This window comes from Echeneis naucrates, chromosome 15, assembly GCF_900963305.1.
Source record: "Echeneis naucrates chromosome 15, fEcheNa1.1, whole genome shotgun sequence".
Taxonomy (NCBI): domain Eukaryota; kingdom Metazoa; phylum Chordata; class Actinopteri; order Carangiformes; family Echeneidae; genus Echeneis; species Echeneis naucrates.
This window is the reverse complement of record NC_042525.1, coordinates 4,427,339-4,453,186: the sequence shown is the minus strand read 5'-3', so window position 1 is coordinate 4,453,186 and position 25,848 is coordinate 4,427,339. Positions and strand designations below refer to the sequence as shown.

At 41.0% G+C, this 25,848-nt stretch overlaps 2 protein-coding genes across 9 annotated transcripts; one reads left to right on the top strand and one right to left on the bottom strand.

The window, feature by feature from the left end:
* Positions 1-1,865: 1,865 nt before the first annotated feature.
* Positions 1,866-8,083, bottom strand: tsnax (translin-associated factor X). Its single transcript, XM_029521390.1, has 6 exons — positions 7,782-8,083; positions 6,898-6,987; positions 6,686-6,800; positions 6,194-6,324; positions 2,950-3,071; positions 1,866-2,465 (listed from the first exon to the last, which is right to left on the bottom strand). Exons 1-6 carry the CDS (start codon positions 7,795-7,797, stop codon positions 2,088-2,090), a joined length of 852 nt encoding a protein of 283 aa, XP_029377250.1. The 5' UTR covers positions 7,798-8,083; the 3' UTR covers positions 1,866-2,087.
* A 1,962-nt stretch (positions 8,084-10,045) lies between these two features.
* Positions 10,046-25,843, top strand: egln1a (egl-9 family hypoxia-inducible factor 1a). 8 transcript variants are annotated; one of them, XM_029521449.1, is made up of 6 exons: positions 10,046-10,587; positions 10,741-11,127; positions 20,979-21,098; positions 25,168-25,304; positions 25,396-25,463; positions 25,560-25,843. In XM_029521449.1, exons 1-6 carry the CDS (start codon positions 10,357-10,359, stop codon positions 25,613-25,615), a joined length of 999 nt encoding a protein of 332 aa, XP_029377309.1. In that variant the 5' UTR covers positions 10,046-10,356; the 3' UTR covers positions 25,616-25,843. The 8 variants fall into 8 exon arrangements, with proteins under 8 accessions (XP_029377309.1, XP_029377303.1, XP_029377305.1 ...); XM_029521443.1 differs by having other exon boundaries at positions 10,046-10,590; positions 10,651-11,127; XM_029521445.1 differs by having other exon boundaries at positions 10,046-10,593; positions 10,663-11,127.
* The last annotated feature ends 5 nt before the right edge of the window (positions 25,844-25,848 follow it).

The window sequence follows — 25,848 nt, the reverse complement described above, 5'->3', positions numbered from 1 at the left end:
TTATTTTGAGGACCAGCAACAGGTATCTCCGTGCACTATTGTCAATGCATGTGTGCAGACTCGTTAAATTGGTAGGTCCAATATGTGTGTGCAATTATTCATGTTATTTTTGCAGTTTTGGACCCCTCTCACTCGTCCTCGTAGTGTTCTTTGTTTAAGCGGTGAGGGAGTGCATGGGAAGAGACCCCACATAGAACAAGGTCTTTTCAGGCGCCTTCAAAATGCCCCATTCATTCAGCTTGGCTGAGCTGCAGACTGATGGACAAGACTCAGCGATGAAAAGCTCAGTTCAGCCGGCACAACAGAGTGCAGACTTTACTTGCTCGGGCTACTGGAGGGTGGTTGAAAGAGCTGCGTGGCAGAAAGGATGAAATCCTTTGCTTCACATGCACAGCAGAGTGAGATCACCTGCGTGGTATTAAAGTTTTAGAAGCTCTTAATGTCTTTTGGCAAACAGATCAGCCAGCTGCCTGTCACTGGACAACAGTTTCCTCATGCTTCATAATTCACTCTGGTGGCTTTCCGGCTTCAGCTGGCCTCTTTTTCTCAAGGGAAAACACGACACGTGTCAATTTCTATTGCTTTCAATTGACCGTAGCTCTGTAGACTCCACTCATCAGCGCAATTTTAATTCACTGGTGATTGTTTAGGGCATGGCTTTCTGACATATATCTGATATTTCCACTTTTATAAAGATTCAAATTAAATCTAATATGCATAAATTCAAGAGAACTCGTCGCTTCACAAAAATTCCAGAATGAAATTTGAGCTGAACTCTCCTGCTTGGCCTGCTCATGCTTGTGTCAAAGCAACTACAAACATGGTTAAAAATATTGGTTTTTAATACCCTGCCTCCTTTATGTTATTCACTGATGAAGAAGACGCTGTGAGAGGGTTAGAGGCAGATACATAAAACATACACATTGTGTATTATTTTACACTGCACAACAATATGTGTAACTGTCCCGCTCTGTCTGCAATAGTTACAGGTTAACTGTGATGTTATCAGATATTTAGCTCAAATAAGAAAGCATCATATTTCCTCTTAAATGAAAAGACGCAATTTTCTCCTTCCACAAGTTGAGCCGATTCAGATATTGTTTACATTCTTAATTACTGAGATTTCACCTGATGTCTGAATAATAGTATACATATAGACACATATACATTAGAAATATTCTCTGTATTGCACCTTATTAAATTCAGATCATACAAAATATTGTCTATTGGGTTTTTTTGGTCACTGTATTCCTTCCTGTAGTCAGACTGTTCAGTACTAATACTTCCCGCCAGGTGGCAGAATTACATAAGCTAGAAGACCCATGTAAGGCTGCGGAAAATGAAATGAAATGATGCAGGATCCTTTGTGTGATTAAACAAAAAGCTAAGAGCCAAAAGCAAACAAAATAGCCCGTATTTACACAGACTGCTCCAAAATGACACTCACAACAGCTGCAGTCCCAAAACATGAATACTGCGCTGCTCTTACTGACAAAAGATGATGCAAGAAGACCGAAACATCTGTCTGCATGGTATTAATTGACACCAACGTGTGAGGAGGAAAGAACAGGAAGATATCAGCCCCCTGCCAGGAATACTCCTCAGCACACTCCAAAACTAATTTTGAATTGACGTCATCACAGCATGGTGACAATTGTTTAAATAGGGTAGAAGGAGGAGGCAGGTTGTAGCTTGTGTGTGTTTGTCCATGGGCCTGCCAGAGAATCAGCATCTATAATATATGTCGTTGTCATGTGTCACATGTGCCTCCTACCCATAGATTATCTGTATGATGGAGAGGAAGATAGAGAACATTTAAATAGACACGTATATATTAAAAGCAGCTCACTGACTGAGAGATTATGTTATATTTGGCATAGAACTTTTATTCATGCAAAACAACTGACGTCATCATTGAAAAATAGCCACTGTGTGCGGTAAAACAAAATTAGATGGTGTGTCATGAAACATATCAAAGATGTGATGAATCCCATAAGCATTACATACAAACAATAAAACTGGAGCAAAACCAAGAGAGACAATGACACCACAGAGAACATAAGCAGTGCTGTTGAAGCCCTGGAGGACTAAACCACTCCTTCCTCGGGGTCGATGAGTGTCGTCCGACTGGAGAACACGTCCGCCAACATGTGCTTGGGGATCTCTGAGCCGCGGACACGCAGGGTGTAGCAAGCGTCCTCCACTTTGCCCAAACTCTGTCGCAGCGTGTGCAGCTTCTTGGAAACCTCGTACGGGCCTGTGTTCCCAATGTAGGAGAAACCGTCGTGGATCTGTCTCAGGAACTGGCTCAGCTGGAAAGGCGTGTCGATGTCGCCGTTGCCCACACTGCTGATGCACATCCGCATCAGCTCTCCGGTCAGGTCAGCCACACCGAGCAGGTAGTCTGAGGGCGTCACCTGGAAGGTCAGCACCTGAGTGCCCAATGGCAGGGCCTCAGCTGCATCCTGAGGTGAAAACATGATTGGAAAGGATAAAAAAAAAAAAAAAAATAGTTAATATGTTTGTACAAATCATGCACAAATACTTGTCGGGACCGGTTTTACACACAAGTCTCATGGCAATATTTGTTTCTACGCAAACTACAATACTTCTATAGTATAGTGATGCTTACTATGAAACTTTGCATTTCACACATTTTTGCCTGCACCAGCAGGGACACATCATTTCTGAAAATAACAGGCAGCGGATAAAATCACATAATGACACATAATGCTTATGCAGTGCATAGCACCACCCAATGCTGCAATCACAACTGCTTCGGAAGCAAATGTAAAATAAAGTCAAATGAACACACAAATAGCCTGACAGCTTGGGAGTATACCTGCTTATTTGCTGACGGTTAGATGAAAAGATTTGAACACTAAATATGAAGCGACTAGTTCAGAAAAGATGGAACAATTTTGTAACATTGAGTTACTTTGAGTTTACCTTGGCAACGACCTTCTCTGCCCTCATGAACACCAGATTGGCATTGATCTCCTCCAGGCTAATGAGGCTGCGATGGCAGATGTAGTGCAGGAAGGAGACGGCCTCCACATACTCCTGTATCCCTAATGCACAAAATCACATTGAAATGGATCAAGCACAAGACATTGGCTTTTGATTCCAAACAGGATGGTTGGGGGTTCTTATTTTCATCTTTTATTTGTGCTTAAAAAACTACAACTGTCAAAACAAGGTCAACTATTAATCCAATGAGCAGAGCATGTAGAGTGTGTATAAACACAACACAGTATCTGCACAGTGTAGATCACAGATGTAGATAGAGATTCAAATAAAACCTGTTTCCTGTCACAGTCTTTTGATTGAACAACTGTGGCCATTTTTTGCTCTGGGTTGAGATGACCCCTCATTTGTTTTCTGGCCCTGTGTCAACAACAATCAAATAATCACAGGACGGAAGACTTTGTGTCTGAAGTTTACTTTTGGAGCAGCAATTGAACTTCAAAGGGGCGTAGCTAACCACAGTGTGCTGCAGGGAACCCGGAGAAGGATCCGCTCCATTTCCACTTCACTCAGAATAACTTTCACTGCCCTTATTAAATTTTAACTCCAATCACACCGGCATTGTTTGTTTGTTTTTTTCATATTCACTAACACCTTGTTGACCATTTACACACAAACCTCCAAATCGCTTAATATTATCTATCTACCCTTTCAGCTATTAGCTTCGCAAGATGTATTTTCCCATCCAGTTTCAATTCTTTCAAGTGAGAGGCTTCTGTGATTAGAATTCAACGCTGACTCGGTATGTTTACACATTCTTACAGACTGTTCTGATTGCTGTTTGCTGCATCCCGGTGCTATTTTTAGTCTGTTTATAAAGCTACCACCACTTCACCTGGAGACTGGAGTTTTGCAGTCAGGTTAAATAGAGTGATTTGCTGTGTGTCACATATGCTTCTGTATACACCTGTAAAGCTGGAAAACTGTCTTAAAAGGAAGTTGATTTGTCTATAACTTAGTTAAATACAATGCTGGATAAGCAAACCCCCCCTTGTGTTTTATATGATGTTTGTCATCGTGATGAGACTGCACCTCCGTCAGGATCTTATTAATATACTGAATCAAAATCTGATAACTATTATCAGGCCATAGGACTGCATTAGTTATGTTTGGGTTTGTTAATTTTCCCCAGAATAACACTTCAGCATGTCAATCTAGTTAAATGTAGTCATTAAGTAATTCAAATATAATGTGAGTAATACAGGGAATTTAAACATTAGTGCTAACACATTCAATAGAAATTTAAAACATTTGTATAAGTCATGTATTTTCTATCAAATCCTGAGCTTGATTTCAAGAATAACTAACTTTTATCTCCAAAAAGAAAGCTGTACATCTGAACATTGCCAGTGGCTCCGCAGCTGTGACACTGACTTAGAGAGAATACAACCCGATCTGAAGGGGGACAGGATGTGACATGAAAAGATTACTCAGGCTTTGAGGCAAACAGGTGGAGTTCAGTTCCTGAGTGCAGTGCCAGGAGCTGCTTGTGATATTTGCAGAAGTTACCTTTGGTTGCTGAAACTCAGAGAAAGCAAAAAAAAAAAAAAAGTAACTAATGTCTAAATAATGACTCAGGGAAAACCAGCTGGAAAACACAGGAGTTTTACTGGCACAGTGGTTGGAAAAGTTGAGGGCTAAGTTATAAAACTGCTTAAGTACTCCTTGTTGGAAGTTTGCAAAAGGATATAGCTGACATTCCTGTATTGAGAATGAAATTCTCAATAAATTGATCTTATTTTTTGACCACAGAGTGGCTAACTGAGTTGCAGTAAGCCACTACATTTGCATTTGCACTGTCAAAGCAGCTATCATGGTCAAGCTAAAGAGCTTATGAAAGCACAACACTGCCCCGTTATCAGTGGTAATTACATTCAGATTTAGTGCATAATGTCTTTAATGGTCCTTATATATAAAAAAAAAAAAACAAAAAAAAAAAACAGACCTATTACACATGTTTGGAGACTCCTTGCCCAGCCAAGATTATCTGGAGAGCCCATACAGTGAGCCTAGTCGCAATCTAATAAAGATGATAAAAATGGGAGGAAAAAATGAAAGGGCTAATTGGTGGGAACTGCCACTGGTCACGTCGCAGAGGATGCAGCAGTTATTCCTGAGTGACCACAATCTAAAAATGACTTCCCCAGCTGCTAGATAACAGCTAGGCTTCACTCCGAGTGATGTTTTTCTCCAAACTGTGCAGACATTTTGGCTACGCTAACAAAAACTGATATTGATGCTAGTGGGAAAACAACTTTATCACTGGGTGTGTCTGTCACATCCAGGCCTGCAACAAGGTCACGCTCTCACACTATCAGTGACTTTACAATAAAGCCCAAAAGTGGAGATTGACGTGATAGCGGTGAAGAGAATTCCTCTTGAAAACTCCCAACCAATTAACTTTTCAACTCTCGTCCTGCACCGCTGCTTATTTGTCAATTCAGCAATGTATTGGAACATTAAAAGAAACAAGCACGCTGGTAGACAGATAAATTTGTATTACCTAGGTCGTCAGTTTAAATAACTAAAATATTTAAAAAGCTAGCAGTTTAACTAGATTTTAATTATTGTATTTGATTACATATTCATTTTATTATTTTAAGTAATGTGGTACACAGTGTCTTTGTACAATCATTTTTCTGACGACCTAGCCTAAAATAATTTAGCAAGCACTCCTATGTAAGACCACAATAGAGTAAATGTTATAAGTAATAAAAACGTATTTGCTTCTTCTTTTTTTTTTTTAAACTATATCTACATTTAAATTTACTAATATGGCAGACGCTTCCATCCAATGTGACTAACAAGCAAGACTAAAGCTACAAAAGCTTCCGTGCAGGAGAAAGCTTGCAATATGTCTATTCAATAAGGAGATCTGGTAAATAGCTTAAAGTGCACAGTAAGTGCTATTTGGGCATGTGAGGGTGTTGGAGGTGGTGTCAGAAGAGGTTTGCTTTTAAGAGATTCTTGAGGGAAAAGGGCAACGCCCCTGCTCTGATACCAATTGGTAGCTGGTTCCAGTTATCATGGAACAACAGATGAATAAAGTCTGTACTGTGAACGCCTTGTGTGCAGGAATGACATCACCAGACAACATTCCTTGGAGGAGCACAGTCGTCAATACGAAGCATGAGTCAGTAAAAATGAGTGATGTGAGAAAACTCACCAGGAGTGAAGGCTCTGTGAAACTGGTAGATGTCCTCTCCTCTGAGCTCTTCAGCAATTTGACCAATTTTCTGCCTGACTCCATCCAATTTTATGTGCGCCTCATTCAGAACATCTTCTGCATCTGGTACACTTCAATCCAGAGAAAACCCAAAAAATGAAAGTTAGAGATATTACACTGCACTCTCAAAATTAGAATATGTGTTTATACTAACGCAAACAACTATCTTCAAAAACTGGAATTAAAGGTGACACTTGCAGAATTCGTTCAATAAATCTAAATTAACTTTATTTAAACAGTATTCTTCATTCTGATCGTGGTCATTTGATTCTGCAACCTCACGCCCAATACACCAATTTCAAAACAAAATCAAAGGGTAATTAGAATAGATGCAAAACTAATAAATATGCACTTGGAATTTGGGCAAAAGCAACTGTATGTCTGAGTAAAATGACATAATCTATTATCCTTGCTAATCTTTCCATAACATACCTGGTCACTCGATGCAAAAGAAAAATGGTCCTCTTGCTCTCAATGGTAATATCTCGAGAGATCTTGACAAGGCGCTCATATTTGTCATGTTTGGTGTCAAGCTCCTGCTGGAAAACTTAGAACCAGAATGAAACTTTACTTAAAGTGTAGACATATTTAAAACTTAGCTGTGTGGGAGGTGCATGTGATCAAATTACAGAGGATATAGTTACCTTTGAATGCAGCAATGACAGGTGAGTACAGGTTGGCACTTGCGTCACGGTCTTGCGCTGAATCAGCGTTTTTCCGTGAAGATCCTTCAACTGGCAGAAAGGCAGAAAAAAGGCAGGTGATGCTGCAGTTTTAATAATTTAATAATATGTCAAATTGCTGGAATTCTCACATTAACTATTTTTGGACAATCAAGGAGGCACATCACTCATTTTGCACCTGAAGATTGAATTTAGTTTAATATCTTATACTATAAGAAATACGGCATTTTCAAAGAAAATTATTTGACTAAACCATTTTATTTACCTGAGATGCCCCGGGCTTTATTGGACTGATTTTAGCAATCCTTGTTTCCACGAATCAAGACCACAAATTCAATGTGAGAGCAATACTAAATCAATTCGTAAATAGACATAAAGATTGAACTGCAGCAATTTAAGTAATAATGTCAAAATGGAAATCGCTATAGTGTCATTTGAATATTTGCCAATTATTAATAAAATATTTCTAATAAAGTGGAAATTAGGAGTCAAAGGGGTAGAAGTTGGTTTATTTGGTTGATAGTTTATAAAAAATCCAACAAACACTTTCCTGCATCTCAAATTTGTATTTTTCGGGCGTTATTTATTATTTCTGACAGCAAACCTAACCAACTACATATTCCTTTGGAACACTACGGTTACTACATAATTACTGAGGTTGCAAAGAGTGCTGCAGTAAAAAAAATAAATAAATAAAAGGTAAGACTGACGGTTTAAATATTTTAATACCAAAGTAGCTAACAGCGTGTTTGTTGTTAGCTAACGAAGCTAGTGAGTTAAATCGAGCTCACTAACCAACAATACACCTTAAAAACGTTTAGGTTTGACCCAAAAACTGGACTTACCATCTCGCCTATTCATTCTGTCAGTGCTGCAGTGTGTCGTTTTTATTAATTCTTACTATTTGGAGCCGTTTTAGCGTAATATTTGGACAGCTTTAGCCGCTATCGTTAGCTCTGCTTCACATCTGCGAGGGATTATCCAGCTCAAAAGACAAAACAGCTCCCCTTTCTCAGAAGAGCCACCATCTCTGGGTAATAATACAAGACTGAATAAAGTCTAAAAGGTCCCTGGATGAAAAAAGGTCGATTTTTCTAGTAAATAACCGGCATTCCTTTTGGACCATAGCGGGCTTGGACGATGTTTACACGCGTAGGGAGGAATGAGGCGCGGTGCATCCTGGGAGATGTAGTAGCATAACAGAGCGTGGCATTTGTTTTTGTTTCACTCTTTCACCCAAAGTACAAAAGTCATGTAAAAAACGACCATTCGTAAAATAATTCTAAATAAAAGCAGATGAGAGGCATTTAGACTGTAAACCGACCACCGTATATTTTGCTGCACTTGTCTAGAAATATAACCGATGATGATTTCTTTTCATGATGCATTCACAGTCTGACAGGGTTGATTCTTGCAGATACTGTATCTGCTAATCATAAGCATATTCAAGAGCCTAACTCGTTTTGTAGGGAGTGACAGGTCCGCCCTCACAGCCGAAACTCTGTGTTACCACTTAAAACCCAGATTTAGCAACTCCTCCTCCCCAGACTGCCATCCTAAAATCGGCCTGTGCCATTTGTTGCTATTAAAGTATATTTCATCCAACCTTTCTCGATCTGATTACTTGCTTCTCTCCAGTAACCCCTCCTCCAGGGACTCCTGCAGACTGTGTACGTGCCGCACGACTGGTGCCAACTTGAGCTTGAGCTTTGCCTCTGTGCCCCCCTCCTCCTCCTCCTCCGCCTCCTCCTCCTCCTCCAAGTCAAAGAGCCGTTTCACTTATTGATGTGATGAGTGATAGTCAAACCGCATTGTGCATAATGATGTATTCATCTGAACGTAAGTTTACATTTCATAAAAATCCAATCAAAATGTGTGTCAATAAGCATACCGATAGTTGATTTAAGACCCTCTTCACCGCGATCACGGGGCTTCACAACCCGCCCACTGACTAACAAAGTCATGTAATGTAATGGCATCAAAATGTTTATGCAAAATATTCTTTTGTTGTGTGAAAGGAATTTCACATATGCAGTAAGGAATGGGGGCAAAACACTGACGTTGACGTTGACTTTTGATGCCTTAAAATGTTCCCTGAAAGCTCCGACATCCTAGAGTTGTTTCTTTTTCTGGGGTTGTATAAATTCATTGAGGTGTATTTTTTTGTCACTGCATGAAAAAAAAAAGTGCACAAGATGTGCTACAGATGCTGTGGACTGATTTACTTGTGTTTCAACAACTAATATATCTTCCATATCAGGTAGACTGATTCATGTGTGAATAAAAGTGCAGCATTTACTTATATTCATCAAGTAATTTGCCTCTAGCACTGTAATTTAATATGGCAGACATCTTTTTTTATGTATAAATCTATTACATCAGTAAGCGTTTTTATATGCATGGTGAATATAATGGCTGTTAATTAACAGAACTAAAAGAAAGTCTATTGCAAGTAAGTCATGCAAAGTTTATATAGTGAAAATATATTGCAAGCAAAATGTTCTTTAGTTTCAACAACTATAGAGAATCGTCAGAAGGTACAGGTTTATGAATTTTATAAGAGGAGTATATTACACTGACATGCTTCCCTTTCCCTTTATTGATTTTCTCAAGAATACATTCACACACATCATACAGTTAAGTGCCAAAGAGAAAAAAAACTACAAAATTCACAATATAAAAAAAACAATGAATGTGCACAAAGAAAATTTAAGAAAAGAAAAAACTCACAATAAGTATATATTAAGCGCTTTCTGATGAAAACCACAAATCCATAAATTTAATATGTCATACTAGAAAGTGCAACCAATGCCAACGTGCTTTTTAAAAAAAAATGAAGTTCAGAACACGCCAAAAGAATAAATGTACACAATGAAGATGGGTATAAAACATGCTGCCCCTTCTTCCTTTTCCCTGTCATGACGCTTGACTGGGCTTCCAGCAGCCTCCACGTGTTTTCTCCGCTCCTATACGAACCTCTTTTTCTTTTTTTTTTGTACGGTCCGCGAACGCAACGCTCGTGACGCTCGAGTGGGCCGGGCCACAGATAGGCTGAGAGCACACGGAGCGGCGCCATGCGCGAGCCTCAGACTGACCGCTAGCTAACGAGGGAGAGCGACACACGCAGAGAGAGAGAGAGAGAGAGAGAGAGAGAGAGAGAGAGAGAGAAATGCCGCCTGAAGATTTCAACCCAGCCCGAAATGTTCGGTCCGGGACGCGCGGCGGCGTCTTCCTTCACTGATACGAGGTGGGAAGATGGAGTGACTGTGATGAAACGGCGAGGTTTCGAGTCCTACTTTTCCGTTTCGCTCGGTGTAGCGTGGCAGAGGCAGCGGATCGTTTCCAAAGTTGTCGGTTAGCAGGGCGCGTGTGAGGGCTCGGATTTAAAGGCGCAGTGCACCCGCCGTGGCCGCCAACAACATGGAGAAGAAGAAGCAGCAGCAGCAGCAGCAGCAGCAGAGCGACCTGGACCGAGACGGGCAGTACTGTGAACTTTGTGGGAAAATGGAGAACCTCCTCAAGTGCGGAAGGTGCCGGAGCTCCTTCTACTGCAGCAAGGAGCACCAGAAGCAGCACTGGAAGAAGCACAAGCTCATTTGTAAGGAGGCGGACAAGGCGCAGCTTCCCAAACAGAAGCCCGAGCAGCAGGCGGCGGTGGTGGCGGTGGCGGTGGCGGCGGCGGCGGCGGCTGAGGGGGACGACGGGGACGACGAGGCGCCGCCGGAGAAACACCAAGAAGAGAAAAGCCCTGGGCCGACGGACAGCTCTTCTCTACCCCCGACGGAAACAGACGGGCTCGGCGAGCGACCGGGAGAGGACAGTCCGACCAACAACACCGCCACACCTAACGGACAGAGCAGCTCGACCCCGCAGAAACTCGCCCTGGAGTACATCGTCCCGTGTATGAACAAGCACGGCATCTGCGTGGTGGACAACTTTTTAGGACCAGACACCGGGCTGGGGATTTTGGACAATGTCAGGGCCCTCCATAAGACCGGCAGGTTCACAGACGGACAGCTGGTCAGCCAAAAAGGCGACTCCACGAAAGACATCCGAGGGGACAAAATCAAGTGGGTGGAGGGGAGGGAAGCCGGCTGCGAGAAGATCCGCTTTCTCATGAGTCGCATGGACGACCTGATCAGACATTGTAACGGCAAACTGGGAAACTACACGATTAATGGAAGGACGAAAGTAAGTATGTTACAGCAAGGTTTCTCCTCCTGACGTCTGCAGCATGTACACCTGACACGGCTTGTTCAGTTAGAAAAACAGCTGCACATAAAGGAAAGCTTCCTGCCATCGGACCGGTGCTGTCAGACTTAATGCATTGTGTCCTAAAGGGGTTATTACTTCCAACAGCAATTAACATGTTTGCTCATTAAAACAGATTTAAAGTGTAAGAGGCTAGTGAAGACCCCCCCCCCCCCCCAACTCCAGGTTAAAGTGTGGCTAATGTGCTCATTCAGAGAGGTGGATTATTTCCCCAAGACGCAGCCCTTTTTCCTCTGCATACACGTTTTTTATTATCCTCATGATCACTCAAGGGAACAAGTTGATAAGGCTATCAGTAACTAAACCCCCCTTCCCCAAGTGCACCACCTAAAATATAAATGAACTAATGACTAATGTATAGTTTGATGAATTATGTCTGGGATAGTAAGGGTGTTCAAGGTGTCAGATAATCCACTTTTTTTTTATTATTTTTTTTTTTTTAAGAGGGGAAAAGCGCACACACACACACACACACATATATATATACACATATATATATATATATGTGTGTTTAAGCAATGTCAATTTACACATTCTTACACATTCTTCTTGAGCACATAGATTAGTTTCTTCTATCATTAGTTGAGAAATACTGATTGTGTCAGATCTACTGGGGCGTGGAATATACTGATTAGTTTTAGTTTCTAGAGGTATCTGATAATCAAGCAACTGTCAGTAAACTGACGCAGGCCGATGACAGTGAAACTCTCACATACTGCACATCCCCCACTTTATGATGCAGCTGTAATAGAAGTGCTGTTACTAAGTGCACTCTCAAAAACAAGGAGAAAAAAATCGTAGATTACGTGACAATTGTCACTGTTCATCCTTTTTATTGTAAAATAACAGGATGTGTGTAACCAAGTGGTAAGCGGTTGAAGTAATATGCCTAAATTCACAAAGCAAGAGGTCAGACTGTGCTACTGAATCATCTACAGAGAGGCTGTTCTGAAGCTGACTGTGACCTCTGACCTGGCTGTAGAGAGGTGGCAGGCTCAAAGAGTTGTGCAGAAGTGATAAATTAAGTGTAAGCATTCCTCTGTTGAGTGTTTTAAATGTTGATAGTGTGTGTCAGAGGAAATTGTGGACAGCTTTGGTTTCATTGAGGCTTTCATTCAAGAGAATTTCTCTGAATTATAGTCCTGTTTTCGAACTAGTTACTTTCAGGCAATCAGCTACAAGTGTACTTTAAGAAGTTGCCCTGTTTCATTTTAATGAATTTCTAGCTTTTCTTTTTTTCTTTCTTTATATATATATATATATATATATATATATATATATATATATATAAAAAGTAGTGGCCTATGACATCCCAAAGCAGTGTGGTTTGTGCACGACCAACAGCCCTTCTTTTAACCAGATCTTGTCATTGTGACGTTTTGGTATTAGACTGACCCAGGAGCAGATGAGCTGCTCTCATGCTGCCCCCTCTTTACTCCTCTCTTAGGGAAAGCGCAGTTTCTATTTCAGTGAATAGATGTTAGACTCGATTCCTTTTCAGAGTTCTTTTTGAAATGCAAACCAGTCAAGTAGGTACACTCAGCTCAGTCTGATGTAGTCCAATACAACAGCTGTAAAGGTATTTTCTCACAGGATCTTTTAGTTTAAAAGGAATTAGAAATCGTTAATCAATTTCACTTGCTCATCTCAGTATGTATTTTGAGAGTGGCTACAGTTGTTTACTTTTTTGAAGGAAAATGTTTTTTTTTACTTTTTATATTTTTTTTAGAATTTTTTTTATTTTTTGGAAAGCATGTGATTTCAGGTTGTGGTGTTGGTCTGTGACTCAAACGCTGCTGAGGACTTGACTTCCTCACCTACTGCCCTAGTGGCCTTGGCAAACACACGCCTGGACTGTGACCAACGAAAATCAGCATGACTTGCAGATATGGAAGGCCGCCAGTATCACTGGCTCAAAGGGATACAACACAATGTAAGCACAATTCGCATTGGGAAAGATAGAGGAAAAAGATTTTGCCCAAATAATTATTTAATGTCATTGTTCCCATTTCCCCTTTTCACTTGATAACATTGTGGGAAGTTGCAATCAGCAGGACATGTTTGTTTCTCTGCAGCTACTGCAAGTTCAATGCTCTGTGATGCCATTACGGTATTATCAGAGAACACGTAAAGAGGCTTGTAGCAGCAGTGCGATCGTCGAATTCCCCTCTAAATGTTGGTTTGTCTTGTATATTAACCCACAATTTAATTAAAAACTGCTATTATTCGTATGGTTCCGCATGAAGAAAACATTCATAACTCTGTTAACGTGACATTTTATGACTTAGTATAGAAACAAAGTTCTTCATTCAGATATAATATTTGTTCCAACAGGGAAAGAACTCCTAACATGAGAATGCATTCCAGGCAGCATGAGAGTGAATGACTGTCCCAAGTGCAACTCTGCGGTGTGAGAAACAAAAGGACATTCATAGCAGGATAAATTCCACAAGAGTAAACTTAATGACACACATGAATTGTGTGCCATGTTTCCAGATCCCCACAGAGATGAAAAAGACTTTCAATAATTACAGAAAATGTCTCTAGAGATTGCTAATATGGGTTATGGATCTCACATCTCCACTAGCTGCTGAGATTAATATGACAATCATGGAACACATCTAGAGCTGGAGAAATTATTTGATTAATGCACTTGGCATTTAATCTCCGACGTTAATGATATGAAATAATTTATTAGTATCCATTTTAAATCGAATGGCTTCTGAAATGTGAGAATTTGTTTGTCTTTTTTGGCTCGTGTCACCTTGTGCTTTAGAAAATTGTGTTAGTTGACCAAGGAAAAAGCCCGTAAATGTGCCAGCATTGAAAGTAATTGTTCAGTACGTCTCCAAGAACAATTGGTGACATTGATCAAATGTTTCAGTAGCAAGATATACTGAGTCTTAAGTAAATGTAGTTTAAATGTCTTATTCATCAAGCCACTTGTCACATGCAAAAAAAAAAGTAGTACAAATCATTTATCATAAAATGGTGCCAGACAGATTTGCGCTATTACCTGCAGTGACCTTCCTACCCATAATATTAAATCTTCTCTCTTTCTCACACATAAAAATCTTTTCCTGTCACGCAACTTGAGCCAAGACACATTAATGATGATGGGTAACCAGGTTTTCACACTGTCAAATCTTGAGTTATATGTAATGCCACACAGCAACTGCATATGGGCGCTTTCATAGGGAAGTTGACTGTTGACCTAAATCCTAAAGCTTTATAGAGTAAGTAGGCTAGAGGAAGTCATGTGGTGGGGGTCTCCTGAGTGTCAGCGCAGACAGTATATAATGCTATAGGGTACACAAGTGGCTAATTCCTTCCTCCTACACTACCAACATGCCCGAGGCAGCACCGTACCACCTTTTCCCTGCGTATGGTTTTACCATTATGCTGTCGACAATAAATCTCTTTGCTTTGGAATTAGTCACCCAGCATTCACAGACAAGTACGGGCTTACCTGTAGCCTCCCTCCACGGCCTTTAGTGGTGTCCATTTAATTTAATTTAATATTTTATGTGCAACATAGCAGAAAGGAAAATGAAAACTCTAAGGTTATATATATATATATATACACATACACATACACATACACACACACACACACACACACATATGCGGAAAAGCTCATTTCTAGGAAACTTGACACACGCAAACTTGTGATGACTCACAAAAGTGCGTTGATCTCTTTTTACTATGCCTTGACTGTGACAGCAGAATCTAGCCATGATGTGGTGGAGCTCTGAGAAAGAAGTCCTATAATATTGACTGTTGGCAGCTGTAGGCTTGATTGACAGAGTGGACCTGTTGTCTGGAAGAAGGGGCTGAGCATGCCATTTATCTAATTGCATATGCTTATTGTTTATGACATCAATTCAATACAAATTTATTTGAAACATGCCCAGGAATTATTTGCCATCGTTGTAGACTCTGATTAGTGTAATCGTCCCTGGAACTTACTGCAGAGCCAGAAGGGAGCTGTGAGATGGTGGCTGATATACAGCTCTGTTTGTTCACAACCACCAACAGAGTGTCTTTTTTTTTTTTCCTTCTTCTTCAACCTTGCAGTTGAACTTTGATTAAAAATGACTGGGATATGAATATTTATTCTGTTTTTCAGCTCATATTTCTTGCCCCGCTCAATCTTGTACCCTTGGCAAGAGGAAAGTCTCAGTGGCTGATCCAATTGCATGCTGAGCTCATTTGTGTGCTTGGTTCAACGATGCTGACAACTTAACACAAACGCCTTCAGAGCGTTTGCGTAATGATGGCAGAAACAGCTCTTGTGTTTCCGCTGCAACACGTTGAGGGTGAAGGGTAGCGCCGCCGCCGTATATGTTCCTCTATTGTTCACAGCTGCAAGTAAAGAAGAAAAGCGTAAACTAGGTAGTTACTTTAAACAGGGATTTCCTCTGCAGGCAGGACCAGTCTGACAGATAAAACAGTGAACTATCCTGGGCTGGGTCCAAAACTGTCTTAGTTGCCACACTGTGCTACAAGGTTTCCATCCCAACTGTTTCTACTCAGGTTCGGATAAGCATCTCTTCTCCGAAGTGAGCAGGCCCCTCGCAGTTTTTCCTTTCTGCGCTGCCGTTATGTTTTATGTTGTTATGTTATGAATTTTTTGTATTATTAATCCTCAAAAATATGAATGATTTTCCAATATTAGAGAGAGATATTAAAGCCCCATTAAAAAAGTTATTCACGTATTAATGTTGCATCAAATTGGTTAATTGCTGCTGTAACAGGAATTTCCCAGTTTAGGATCAATAAAGTAAATCTATCTAAATTAGCAGGAACAAACAACTGCCGCCTGAGGAGTGTGGTGAAAATAGATTTACACTCTTCCAGTTGGTGTTGGTGACTTACACACTAAAGCTGCAGTTTGGGGATGTGAATGTGGGTTTAGTAGCATTTAAGATGTTGAATTACTGGATAGAAAGTGAAGTTGTAGAAGGTGGTTGGTTGATAATCAGCTTGAATAAATGGTTAACAACATGGGTGTCTGTGGCTCAGGTGGTGGACAGAATCATCCCAAAGCTTGAAGATTTTGATCATTGAACGCCTCTTGTCCGTTTCATCGTGTTGTTGGAAGATTCTGAAGCGTAAGTTGTTCCCAGGGAGAAAACTACGGCCTTTCACGACAGGTTAAACACCATCAGTGTGAGTGGCTGTTATTGTGAGACACTGTGCTGTTTTCGTAGGTTAAAAGCTAAATAGAAATCCAATCCCTTTACCATTTATTGTTTGACTGATGCAGGTGGCAGACTGCCAGGTGGAACAGACTGCTGGGTGATTTCTTTGTCCTTAACAGCAGTGAATTTATAGCAGACATTATGGGTGCTATCTGGTTTAAAATACCACAAGCCGTATGTAACTTGACAACTTGACAAAGTCATTAAAATATTAGTGATAATGACGTACCATATTAGTGTCAAAATATTTTGTGCTAAATAAATATTAATGAGGGCATATTGAGTAAAGAATGAAAATACACAAATTAGAAATATAATTACTAAATTGCTAAATATTAACTAACAGTTAAACATAAATTTTCATGTCCATCCAAAATATGATTTAAAATAGAATATGAAAAGCCTGGTGTTCAGTTCTTGGGTTTTTCTGCCCAGTTAAATTCCTCCTCACTGACATGAGCAAGGCTGTTTCTTCACTTGTGGGTTCCTTGGCACAGCTTTAAATCTGTTAGTTTTATTATTTATGATTCTGCGGCAGTTGCACAAACCTTCAAGTGTACCAAAATTAGCTGTACAAATCCTCCCTCCAGGTGGCATAAAATCATCCACACACACCTTTTTCTTCTTTGTAAAACTTATGTAAACTCTTAACCTCCAGTCTTAGCAGCTGTCACCAATCATTATTTGTGTAAAAGGTAACATTAACTTAGTGTGTCTCTGCGTTCATGCACACCTCTTCTGTTTCTTCCTTTGACCAGACTTTCCTTCAAAGAAGAGAAATGAGGAAATGCATTTAAGTGGGAATTTGTACAATTATAGAAGTTTTTAAAATGCCTGATTTCAGGTAAATTACCCAGAGAATTGTGTTTGCTGCAAACGGCTGTGCATATTTGTAATTACCATGGCAGCATTTAATTTATTAGGTATAACTTTTATTAGACTGAATTAGTTTTAAAGCGTATTTGGTTTTACCTCTGTGTTTGGTTTATATGAACTTTTCTGTGGAAACACTCATAGTTTAAAGGCACGTGTTTTACCCTACAGTAAATCAACAGGTCTTTCCTCACATAAATAACATTAGCCTTGTCATTGCTGTCCTGGTCTGATCCCTTCAGTTCAAATTTGATTTGTTTGAGGTTTGATTTGCAGATGGCGAATGAGCGGAAAAAAATAAACAGCAGTGCGTAGCTTGTGCGGAGCAGATTAGACTCTTCCAAACAGAGGGCTCCTCTGTCTGTACTCTCATCTCCACCTCAGATATAAAGGGATTAAGTGCAATGTTACATTGAATTATTCATTTATTAAATTATTGTAGATGGAGAAAAGCAACTTTGGGCCATTGTAACCTTTGAATCAGCAGACATGGACTGACAAACTGTGGCGTAAAAGAAAAAAACGTAGCTTTAAGAAAATATGTGAATCCTCTCCACCCGCATTTTTCTTTTTGTGAACACAATGCCGACATTAATGACATTAATGTCTTTAATGTCTCCCTTGCACAACCATCCTTGTTCCTGAGAAACAGGAGATTAAAGTTGTTGAGCGTTTAAAAAAAAAAAAAAAAAAAAAAAAAAAAACTTCCTGCGTTGGCACAGATGAGCTGTATGTTTACAAAGGAAACAGAGAAATTATCACTCCAGTTAAGTTACACTGCAAACACAACCTGGTAACTGAAAACTACACCAGTTTCAATGAAAAGAAACACAAAATATAGTCTAACATGTTTTGCACTTTTTGATTATTGTTGCAAACAGCTTGCATATGCAGACAAAGTGTAGTTGCTTTTAATTATTTTCCTGTACCAGCAGTGTAATGTTTGCCTTTCATTTGGCCTTACTGAAGGCCACTGAAAGCTGCTTTAATGACCTCTACTTAAGTCTCGTTCACTCTCGGTCTGTAAATACCAGTCAGCCTCTGACGGCGTGCCGGTGGAATGTAAACAAACGACATGGCGAACAAGGTCAGCATCTTAATGAGGGCCACCAAGGAACGAGGAAGAATAGCTGGCTGAGAAGAGAGGAAACACAGCTAGGGAGTCAAAGGTGAAGATAGCGAGGAAGGAAGATCTCCAGAGAGTCGTGTTAGCATGGAAAAATAAAAGTTTGATTATATTAAAACATGTAGTTCTGTCAGAACTATGTCACAATACCATTCATTCGTAGTGTATATTGGATGCAGTCAGAGGAGAAGCTCACAGGGCATTAACATGGATCAACCCACTCGAGAGTAGTTTAGGGCTTTTATTGTGAAGAAATGGTGAATCAGTGTTTTGCAAGTACAAACAGATGCTGTCTGTATCGCTCCCATGTCTCTCAGTGTTTCATGCTGCATTTTTCATCAAGGTTTGAGCTTCTTATTTATTTTTTTATTTATTTATTTTTTTTTTTGATCAAGAGTGGTGTCTTTTCTGTTGTGCTTCATCTTGCTTGGCGAACATGACCAGATCACATGAAAGACAAATAGGAAGTAAACAGCACTTCATTCAAGGTTTGGCATCTACAGACACTAGCTGATCTTCATTCCAGTTCCATGTGTTTTTCTGTGGATTACTGGTTTATGCTCTGTTCTGTACAACGTGGCTTTATATTTTCATTTCTGATGCATTCCTGAAAAAAATCTTTCTGTTGAGACTCAGGAGAAGCGCTGCATCGGTCACGTGTATTTTCAGCAAGTCTACCTGGCACATAATTAACCATTCCTGCAGTAGAAGAAGCCTCAAAAATCTCTACAGCTGTCCAATTGATAAAGTAAAAGGTAAAACTGCTGTCTTGTGTTTTCCGCCGAGCGCCAAAGCTCTTATGCCTTCACATACACACCGTCGTCACACTTCTTAGTCCACACAAACACACTTTTCCTTGCAGCGACTGTTTACCCATCTCCAGCCTTGCAGCGTGAGCCGAGCAGTCATGGGAGGGAGGGGTGACATAGCGGAGACATAGCCTCACGCTCTGCACGTAGCACAACCATTAAAATACTGCTCCCTCTGGAGGGAGGCCAGGAGTCAAAGTTTACCGCAGTTCACTCTTCTTTTCTCCAGCTCCACCCCTCTGCTTTCGCTGTCTGTCTTTCTCCCTCATTCTCTTTCCATCTTTTTTTACACACACACACACACCTACTGTATTGCACCTTACAGACAGGAAGTCCTTTGTCATTTTGCACACCCCTCACCCACCTTGATTCCCAGCACCTACTGCTCAGGAGACTCTCTGTCCTCCTTTTTTTTTTTTCTTTTTTTTTTATGTTTTCTTATTTTTTTATTTTGTAAATTGATATAGTAGCTGCAACTGTTCATGCATCCAGAGCAAAAGTCTCTCCACCCTCCCACATCTTTATTTTGGAGTTTTCTTGTTTCTCAGCTCTGAAGGCCCTGATAATTGTGCATTCCAGTTGGAGCCTGCATCACTCAAAAGATGTGAGCACAATGTGGATTGACGCAAGCAACTACGGTCAGACGCTCAGGAAAATAAGATTCAGACACGTGTGTGATTTGGATGACTTTGGGGTTTTTTGTTTTTTGTTTTTTTTTTTTTGTTTTTTTTTTTGTGTGTGTGTTTTTCGTTGAGCAGATAATTTTCTGCACACTGTATTGTATAAATAGTTGGAAATGTAACCCAACATTAAAAGTGATATTATTTCACTCTGTGCTTGACCAAGTGAAGGAGTTTGGTCTGCTGTGGGCATTTATTATAATGTTGCTATGGTTTATGTTGATCCAAGTACATGAAAGAATGCGGGGGAACGTCCCTTTTGTTCGTCATATCACTGCTTAGACACGGTGCATGAGGGCTCAATCTGACCTCTGTGTTTGTGCACGTTTGCCGCTCACCTCTGTTCCCCTTTCAAGTCAGAAGACGTGCAGTTGCACAGGAGGCGGTTGTCAGTCCCAGTGCTTCTGGTCTGATATTAATTACACTGTATAAAAGTGGCATGAGAATGAGACAATAGGTTTTTCTTTTTTTACAATGCTTTCCATGGAAGTCTTACTCCGTAAGAAAATACCAGTGGCTCTTTCACACTCTTGCCATCCATGTGTGCGTCACCGCCTGTACGTACTTTATTCCCAAGGGACTTTGTGTGTTGTACGAGTGCGTTTGCTTGCTGTTTACACCAAGACGTTTACAAGAGCTCACAGGGGTTCACTGCCAACACCCACCAGATCATGTGAGTCTTAATAGAGCAGGAAAAGGCAAAGGGAAGTTGATGTACTGCCCGATATCTCCGGTTTATTTTCTCACTAGTTTAAAGTTTATAATGAGGCAGCTGGGCTGTACGCAGCAGCTAGTGTCAGTCTTGGTGCAGGTGAGGTAAAGACAATACGGAGTGGCCGTGCCAATCCTGATGTATCGCAGGCTAACAAAGGCAGGTGGCCCTGGCTTTGACTGGATCCACTCTGGCACAGGCGCTCTCCCCACACAATATAAATGCAACTTTGACTATTGCTTCTTTGCATTCACACTTCTGTTTTTCAGCAACACATGAAATATAGACATTGTATGCGTACGTCTGTACTTTTGTCACCATATACCTGTTTTTACTAATCAAGCTTCTTCATCTTCCTGTCTTCAGGCAATGGTGGCATGTTATCCTGGGAATGGGACGGGATATGTGCGCCATGTGGATAACCCGAACGGCGATGGGCGGTGTGTCACCTGCATATATTACCTTAATAAAGATTGGAATGCCAAGGTATGTGAGTAAGATATGGAGGAAGTAGTTTTAACTGTAAAATGAAAATTCCTGACTCTCATGATGTCACAAGGACCAATGCTGCGGTACCAAGTGGATGCCAAGTAGGCCTCTGATAAATGTGATGTTTTTGTATTCTACAATACTTTTATGTACAAGAAATGTAAATTTTGTGGGACTGATGAGAGTAGTGTAACAAGCCTACTGGCATCCCAGTTTGACATCAGAAGAAGGCAGGCAGGCACAGTAAACAGGAACATGTCGATTGGCAGCAATAAGTGTGGGCACAGAAACAAGTTAACTGTCAACATAATTACATCAAACTCGTGAGGTAGATTCAGTTCTTAGTGATGGCTCATAACAGTCTGTACTGTTAAAATATACTGTGTGTGCCATGATTATCCCAATCTGAACTTTATCTTGTTCTGTTGTCCCTAATTATTTTTTATTTTTTATTTCTTTTTTTATCCTTAAAAACCATTAGAACAAAATCAATTACAAGAAGGCCTCATAAAGGCAGTTCAGTCGGCCCAGTCGCCTTCACGTGCACAGTCAGCACACTCCATCCTGCTGTATTCTACACACCACGCCTGTGCAGAGTCAGTGGTAGAGGTTACGTGTCAGTGCGTGCTGTGCAGTCATTCTACTCATTTACAATCCCATTAAAACGCAGATCCTGCTAATCCAGCCACACCCAACTGCGGGAAGAGCACCCCTCTTGCTACCTTCTGTTCCATCTGCCATGAAGTGAATTTATGAGGAGATATATACTCCTCATATATACTTACTGTGACAATTTATCACTCATGGTTCAGGTCTGAACAATTGCTATAAGAATCACACCTGCAGCTGAAATAATTCAAGTGTTGTGAGGCACTTCCAGTTTTACCAGGTTGTTTCTGTCATCTCGCAAAGGTCTGACGTGCACACGATGGTTAAAACAAGTTAGGGGCCTGGAAACAAAATAATATAATAAAATCATATTAAATCTCAGTATCTTCACTGAAAATAAAACACAGATCTCATCTGATGAGAAATCTTCAACTTTTTGATTGAGGCCAAGAAAAAGCCAGCAAGTATTTAAACTACATCTATTGTTAAATCACAGTTTATAGAAGGAGTGTTCAGGGGAATGTGATAATGAATGAGATAACCTCAAGCTGCAGACACAAAGGAATGAAATCAGTATTTGTAATCACCTGAACACCAAAACGGAGCTCTGGTCTGCTGCTGAAGAACTGGGTGCTCCTGCCGACTGCATGCAATATTATTTGACATAAATTTGGGAGCTGAAATCAGCTAATGTAGTTTGTTCATACACCTGCCTGTTGCTATCCTTTTTGTCACAGCACGCACACACAAGACAAGTGGGGCTATGGTTTAATGTGTTTAGTAGTCAATGCCTTCAGATAAGTGGTTAAGGAACTGGTGTCTAATAGACACAGACAAACAGGATGCTGCATGCCAGGAAGTAACAATAACACTCTTGCTAACAGAAAGCAGCAGCTGTCAGGAACAGGAATGAATGTGATGTTTCTGTGAGGAGCTGAGAAGAAGAATAAGTAGACAGGAGATTGTCTAACAGACTGCCTTGGATGCTTTGACCTCCAGACCTGTGTATGAAAATGATGTAATTACAGGAAACAGTTTTGCCTCTGGATCATAGTTTGTGGTTGATTACAGTCGGTGCATCAGTGTATCCTCTGGCTATATGTACAGGATGGCTTTCTGGCTGCAGCCACTAAAACTAGACAAAGAGGTATCTGGGATTCGTCTCTATTGTTACATAAACAGCTAATTTAACGGTAATTTAACAAAAGTGACTGTCACCATGACGGCCCCCATAATAAACGTTATAAAGGTCAGTCGAGAATGGCTGAACATGGACACACACAGAAAGGCTGGCAGGGCTGGAGAAACCTTAAAGGACTGTCTTGACCAGTGCGGCCGTCTGTTGCAACTTCTCACATCACCCGGGCAGAAACCCGTGCAGCAGGTTTCATTTTTTATGACCAGTGTTCCTGCAAATTGCTAGAAATGACTCAGTCTGTTTGAAGAGCACAAGGTTTGTTATGTTGCTATGAAAACGGATATCAAAGCAGCAAATCTCACCTGGCACTTACTCAGCACAATCAGTTTTCTTCTTGTTTATTTACCGCCGATGCTTTTGATAGTTCACATCAGGCGTCTCGCCCTCATGTCGATCATCCACGCTGTCACTTGCTCCGGCTTCCTTCATGCAAATGAGCCACGTTGCCGAACCCCTTTGGACGTGTGAACGATCACAGGCTGCTCTCTGACTGGCTCTTTGACTTGTCGACTTCATTAGGCCGCTCATGAGCGGTCTGTTATAGAATGTGGTTGCCTAGATACCGGCGTGCCGAGAGACTGACACGGCTCCGGGACGTTCAGGTTCAGTTGTTCCAGTAATTCATCCCCAATTTCCAACACCATCTCTGTGTGACGGCAGCACCCCCTTCACAGCTACACATTTGGTACATGCCACGCTTTTGGCTTTGCATTCATGTCCCCTCTGACAGCTATAGAGGAAACAAACACCCTGGGGGGGAAAAAATGGAAATTATATGATACTATACATAGATCCTGTCTTATTCATTGTCAGTTGTGATTGGTTAGCGTCCTCCTTATTTCTGTGTGTGGTTTCACATTGTGAATTCCTTTTGTGACAAACACTCTCAGGAGTCAGGTTTGGCAAGATTTTCTTTAAGTTGGGCAGAGTTTCCCACATGAGAGAAACTTTTGGTTCCAGCCACAGTTTTCACCACCCAGCGTAGGAGAACTCATTAAAGATTTGAGTCTATTCAGAACTTTTTGCCTCCCACTCGTACAAAAGTCAAGTTGCATCATTTTATTTACAGCCAACAGAGATAAGAAGGACCTGAGAACGTTGTTTTGCCATTTGTGGAAGTTGGTTACAGTCAGACCTGGTCGACTTGGTCAACGCTCGTGGGTTACCGTAGAAACAGCAAGTGCAGTTTAATGGTACATACATATTCAATGAGCAGCTACTTTGTCAGATGACCAACTGGTGTCTGTTTACAGCACAGCCAAACAAAGACAGTTGTCAGACGGTACTCAGACAGGAGTAATTGCAAATAAGATCTGATTTCATTATAACTTGGAGTTATTTAAAACTGCTCAGCTCTCATACAGCTGTAGTCGTATTACATGGATGTATTTGAACTGTAAAGAATTGAAAGCAAACATATGGGAGTGGATTTTGGTGACATTGGCTATATTTCAAATTTCATTTCATTCTCACGAAATAAAACCTGCTCCAGAGTTCTTAATATCTGTGATGTAGGTGTCGATAGGTCAGAAGGTCAGAGGTGACGTCTGTCCTCTTTAACTCAAACAGAATTTTCCTAACGTTACCACCATCGTTAAGGTCAGCAGCCCTTAAGCTGCCCATTTCTCCTGTCTTCTTTGACCCCATTGTGCTTTTTTTAGTCGAGCCACAGTCGAGCCGGCATTCCCCCTCATTCAAAGCAGTTTAAATGGGAATGGCATTATATCTCCGACAAAGGGTGTGAACCTTTTTGCACTGCTGGTTTGCGTGTGAAGAGGGGGGCCTATCATATCAGCTGTGTGAGAGTTTAAGCGGCACGCTTGCAGCAATCTGCTTTTTCACTCTCCAGGTCCTTTATCCAGCCGGAGCAGTTTTCCTGTGGGTTATTCTTCCTATCCCTCCACAGGAAAGCCGTCCCCCACTGCTGCTTCCTATCCTGAGCTTTCCTCCTAGCTCTCGTAGCAGGACAACCCTTTTCCGTGAACAGCGTTGCTCTATGTTGATAATTTAACACATTTCAGATTGGTTATATTTGAGTGGCTTTTATAAATGCATATAATTTTGGAGGGTTTTTTTTTTTTTTTTTTTTTTTCCCCCCCTCCTGAATATTTTTCCTCGTTAATGTGGATGAACATGATAGGAACCAAATCCAGAAACATGATGACTGCAGAGGCTTCACTTGGTGTTTGCTTCCTGCTATTGCTTTGTCCTGATTTGTATACACAACAGGCTTGTTTCTTCTTCGTCCTGCTCTTCCAGGAACACGGTGGCCTTCTTCGAATCTTTCCAGAAGGAAAGGCCCAGTTTGCCGACATAGAGCCCAAATTTGACCGCTTGCTGCTGTTCTGGTCGGACAGACGGAATCCTCACGAGGTTCAGCCCGCCTTCGCCACCAGGTCAGCATCCGAGTCCGCCTGCTGCACACGCTCAGCTGATCCAATGTGTTTCGTTCGCAGTGACTCACCTGCTCTAATCCCGTCTCCCCAGGTATGCCATCACAGTGTGGTATTTTGACGCGGACGAGCGAGCCAGAGCTAAAGAAAAGTACTTAACAGGTAGGATTTGTGGTTGACCAACTCAACTGTCCTGCGTGTCGTTTCAGCGCGTCTACACTCATTCACATCATCCGTTTGTGTTTCTTCTGCATGCAGGTGCAGGAGAAAAAGGCATAAAGGTTGAATTCGACAAAGCATCAGATCCCAGCTAGTGGGAAGCCTGTGCCACCTTCAAATAGCCATTAAGTGCTCTGTCCTAAGAAAGTGACCTACAGAGAGCATGTGTGTGTGTTTTACAAGGCAAAACAGCAGACTTTTGCTTGAATGGATGGAAGATCCGTACTCATGGAGACGAAACAAGCAAATACACAGTGATTTCTCTTCATTTTCAGCAAACCTGGACAACCCAGCTGACCTTGAATGTCATGACATTGTACTGAAAGGG

Excerpts from the sequence above, each read along its gene's own strand:
- egln1a (XM_029521440.1), top strand. The coding sequence starts at position 10,357 with ATGGAGAAGAAGAAGCAGCAGCAGCAGCAGCAGCAGCAGAGCGACCTG. Across the intron at positions 11,128-20,978 it reads CGATTAATGGAAGGACGAAA|GCAATGGTGGCATGTTATCC; the intron begins GTAAGTATGTTA and ends TCCTGTCTTCAG. Across the intron at positions 25,464-25,559 it reads TAAAGAAAAGTACTTAACAG|GTGCAGGAGAAAAAGGCATA; the intron begins GTAGGATTTGTG and ends TTCTGCATGCAG.
- tsnax (XM_029521390.1), bottom strand. Across the intron at positions 6,801-6,897 it reads TGTCATTGCTGCATTCAAAG|TTTTCCAGCAGGAGCTTGAC; the intron begins GTAACTATATCC and ends TCTGGTTCTAAG. Across the intron at positions 3,072-6,193 it reads TCACAGAGCCTTCACTCCTG|GGATACAGGAGTATGTGGAG; the intron begins GTGAGTTTTCTC and ends TTTGTGCATTAG.